Source organism: Cynoglossus semilaevis, chromosome 16 (assembly GCF_000523025.1).
Source record: "Cynoglossus semilaevis isolate Cse_v1.0 chromosome 16, Cse_v1.0, whole genome shotgun sequence".
NCBI lineage: Eukaryota > Metazoa > Chordata > Actinopteri > Pleuronectiformes > Cynoglossidae > Cynoglossus > Cynoglossus semilaevis.
Window position 1 is genome coordinate 4,562,744 of NC_024322.1, and position 3,525 is coordinate 4,566,268.

The following is a 3,525-nucleotide window of genomic DNA, read 5'->3' on the forward strand; positions in this document are numbered from 1 at the left end:
GTAGCAATAGGCAGAAGACAGGAGGCGGAGCTGGAGGTGGCAGAGTTAAAGATGCTAAGATTCTCTTTAGGAGTGACAAGAATGGACAGGATCAGGAATGAGGTCATTAGAGGGACAACACAGACAGGAAGGTTTGGAGAAGGTTTGGCCAAAGAGGAGATATATGGATGCAGTGAGGGAGGACATGCAGATAGTTGGAGTCAGAGTAGAAGATACAGAGAACAGGGTGAGATGGAAATCAATGATTTGCTGTGGCAACCCCTGAAAAAGGGACAAAGCTGAAAGAAAAAAAGAAGATAACTGATAAACATTACCTTTATCAGTCATTTGTAACAGAACCTCTGTCTCCGTTACATCCTCAGAATCTCAGTCCAATCACTCCAGCCAATCAGACAGCGGCGTTTCTGAGATGACATCCACAGGCCACACCCGCTCCCAGAGTGTGGTCAGCTCCATCTTCTCTGACGCCTGGAGGAGAGGAACACAAGGAGAGGTGTGTAAACACATGCACACGCCAGACAAACACACACACTTTGTCCCATGTCTTGGTCCTGGACTTTTCCCCATGTGTCTCCTCTGTTTCCTGTCAGCAATCAAAGGTGAAAGGTCGTATGCCAGTTCCTCTTTGTGCAGGAGGAGGAGGAGGAGGGAGTGGAGGTTAGACAGGAAGTGATGTAACAGGCATGTTTACAGTTGGACTGCAGCTCTTTAAACTGGTCTTTAAAGTTAATTTGAGGCGTTTTAGTTGAAAATGTCTGGCCTAACTTTTAGACTTTTAGAATGTCAGTCTTATGCATTTGTATGTTTTGGATAAACTAGAAATGGGAATTTTAAGTAATATTGAGCTTTGGCTATATCTTACAATAAGTAAATGAGCATTTTTTAATTATACTTTAAATTCCTGGATTGCTTTTAGTTTTAGTTTGGCTAACCTGTAGCTGACTTAATCTTTTAGCCAGTTCTCTACCTTGTAGTATTTAAATAATTTATGGTAAATTTTGTGTTTATTTAAAGGCTGCAGCTCAACCCTCGTGTGGTTCTAACATTTTTGCTGTGATGGAATGTTCTAACCAAGGAAACTGAGACAGACGAGAGACTTCCTGAGACAATGTGTGTTTTGATGATAACACTGTTGATAAGTTAGTTAACAGCATATGTTGGACCATGATGTTTTAAAGTCACAATTATAAAGTGGTTTGAATTTGGATTGTGAATAACTCAATAGCATTTTCAGTTTCCCTGGACTTCACTGGTTAGATTTTACACCCGCTCTCATTCAAGGACACTTTGAACTGAGTGTAACATATTTTAGTCTGGTATCGGTTCAAATAATTGAATGTCACACAAAAGGTTTTTGTAGCTTTTTAGCAGAGACACAGAATGTGGTACTGAAAAATGTTTTCCACACTAACTGAGGGCAGATTACAAAAATGTTAAAGAATTGCTTTATAAAATCTACACTTACAAATGTAGGTTGATGTTGGAATCTAGAATTTAAAATCCCAGCAGACTGAACCGGTTAACTCCAGTGGTTAAAAGGTTTTTTGTTTTTGTTCTGTCTCTAACCCTGTTGTGTTTTTCATGTGTGCAGAGAGTGCAGATGTTCAGTGTAATTTCTCATCCTTCTCTGTCTGTGCTCCACCTTCCTCTCCACCTTCCTCTCCTCCAGATGATGAAGATCGATCCTATCAGTAGACCCATCCCCATCCAGATCCCCAGCCTCTCTCCTCAGCCTCAGACTCCGCCCTCCAGGACCAGCTACACCGACGGCCTCGTCCAATCCGAGGACTCCTCCCCGTCTCCACCGTCGCCTCCTCCCCCTCCGCCTCCCCCTCCTGTGGCGAGTTTAGCCCATCAGCCTACACCTTCCTCCTCCTACATCAAGTACAGCACGCTGGCTCGTCTGCAGAACCAGAACCAGACAAGGTCTCAGCCTCAAGGTGTTCTTCCAGTCCAATCCTCCAAGTCAAACTACAACACCCTCCCAGCCGTTTACAGCTCCTCCCCTCCCCAACCTCCGTCCCCTCCTCCTCCCCCTCCACCCGCAGAGCCTGCTCCTGGTTCAGCCATGGCTGCACTGATGTTTGGTCCGTGCAGTCCTTCTGCTCTGCCTCCACCACCACCACTGGAGGAGGAGGAGGCCCCTGAGTCTACCTACCTCCCACCTCCTCCACTTGAGAGCTTGGAGGCCAATGAGCTGCCGCCTCCACCTCCTCCAGAATCTCTCCCCAACTCGTATCCCCAGCTTTCTAACGCCGGTCTCCAACAGTTCCTGGCACAGAAGTTTCCCAACATGGTGTATGACTTCAGCGCTTCAGCTTCTGATGAAGAAAATGATCCTCCTCCTCCTCCACCTCCTGAACTTTCCTCTGCCACAACCCTGCAGCCACACCGTCCGCTCTCTCCTGGTGGACCTCCTCCTGCTCCTCCCAAATTCTTCACTGGGGGTTTCCCCCCTCAGACTGCTCCTAAACCTTCTGGTCCTTCATCTCTCCCTCTCGCCCTCTCACCCGTGTCTCCAACTCCACCTGGGGGCAGCAGCAGTCACGGCTCTTTTAAGAAGCAGCAAAGTTTCTCCACTGGACATTCACCCAATCAGCCTCCCCCAACTCTTCCAAAGCAGCACAGCCTTTCCTCCAAAAACCTGGCCCTGTCCCCATCCGCCACCTCCTCCTCCGTTTCCATCGCAGCTGCTACCTCCTCTCTGGTCAAACAGATCGTCAATCAGTTTCCAGGAAACGCTTCCTCATTATCTTCTCCTTCTCTTCCTTCCTCAAACTCCATTGAGGGTTCCAAATTCAACGCTCCTCAGTCTCCTCCAGCTGTCAAGGCCAAACCAAAGTGGCAGCCAGGAGGAGTAGTAGCGCCACAGTCTCCAGAGTTTCCACCACCTCCTCTTGGCGGCTCTTCAGGAGATTTCCCCCCTCCTCCTTCATCTGCAGCCTCTTCCAGCATGGGGTCTCCTATAAAGAAGTCGCCATCCGCAACATCAACAGGCTCCATCAAGCGGGGACCTCCTCCAACGCCGCACAGAGCCTCCTCCATTAGGTCCAGCTCAGGGGAGATGCAGGAGGAGAGGCCAAAGAAGGTAGAGAGCCTGGTGAACAAATTTGGCCAAGCTCCTCAGACAGGAACCTCCTCCAGCTCCTCTTCAGCAACTGGTTCTCCTTCGAAGGATTCAACTGTTCCTCCTCCGCTCCCCAAACCGGGAAAGTTGAACCTGGCCAACCTGCCCTTGGTGCTGCAGGGTCTACAGACGGGTCAGCACCACCAGACTTCAGACTTCCCATCACCTCCTCCACCACCCCCACCTTTACAGCCTCACCACCTGGAATCATCTCCCGACTATTTCCCTCCTCCTCCCAGTGACTCTGAGCTCTTCCCACCTCCTCCCCACCCCTCAGAGTTCCACCACCCTCCTAAGGTGGCCGTGGTGAACCCTCAGCCTCAGCTGCAGCAGCACCAACAGTCAGCAGGCTCCGCCAAATCCTCTTCCTCCTCGTCGTGGAAACAGAGCTCACTTAA

General features: G+C 49.4%; 2 protein-coding genes and 1 long non-coding RNA gene across 8 annotated transcripts in view; 2 read left to right on the plus strand and 1 right to left on the minus strand.

Moving 5' to 3' along the window:
* The window catches only part of phf11 (PHD finger protein 11), a 959,893-nt gene that overhangs the window by 950,332 nt on the left and 6,036 nt on the right, over positions 1 to 3,525 (plus strand). The gene's annotated exons all lie outside the window — the stretch shown is intronic.
* Positions 1 to 3,525, plus strand: part of raph1a (Ras association (RalGDS/AF-6) and pleckstrin homology domains 1a) — a 51,219-nt gene that overhangs the window by 44,578 nt on the left and 3,116 nt on the right. The window contains 2 exon segments of the mRNA XM_025064112.1: positions 363 to 493; positions 1,670 to 3,492. Of these exon segments, the coding sequence (XP_024919880.1) occupies positions 363 to 493; positions 1,670 to 3,492 (1,954 nt within the window).
* The window catches only part of LOC107989769 (uncharacterized), an 8,934-nt gene that overhangs the window by 2,747 nt on the left and 2,662 nt on the right, over positions 1 to 3,525 (minus strand). For all 3 annotated transcript variants that reach the window (XR_003052305.1, XR_001761254.2, XR_001761253.2), the window contains exon 2: positions 315 to 468. This is a non-coding gene — a long non-coding RNA (uncharacterized LOC107989769). The remainder of the gene's footprint in view (positions 1 to 314; positions 469 to 3,525) is intronic.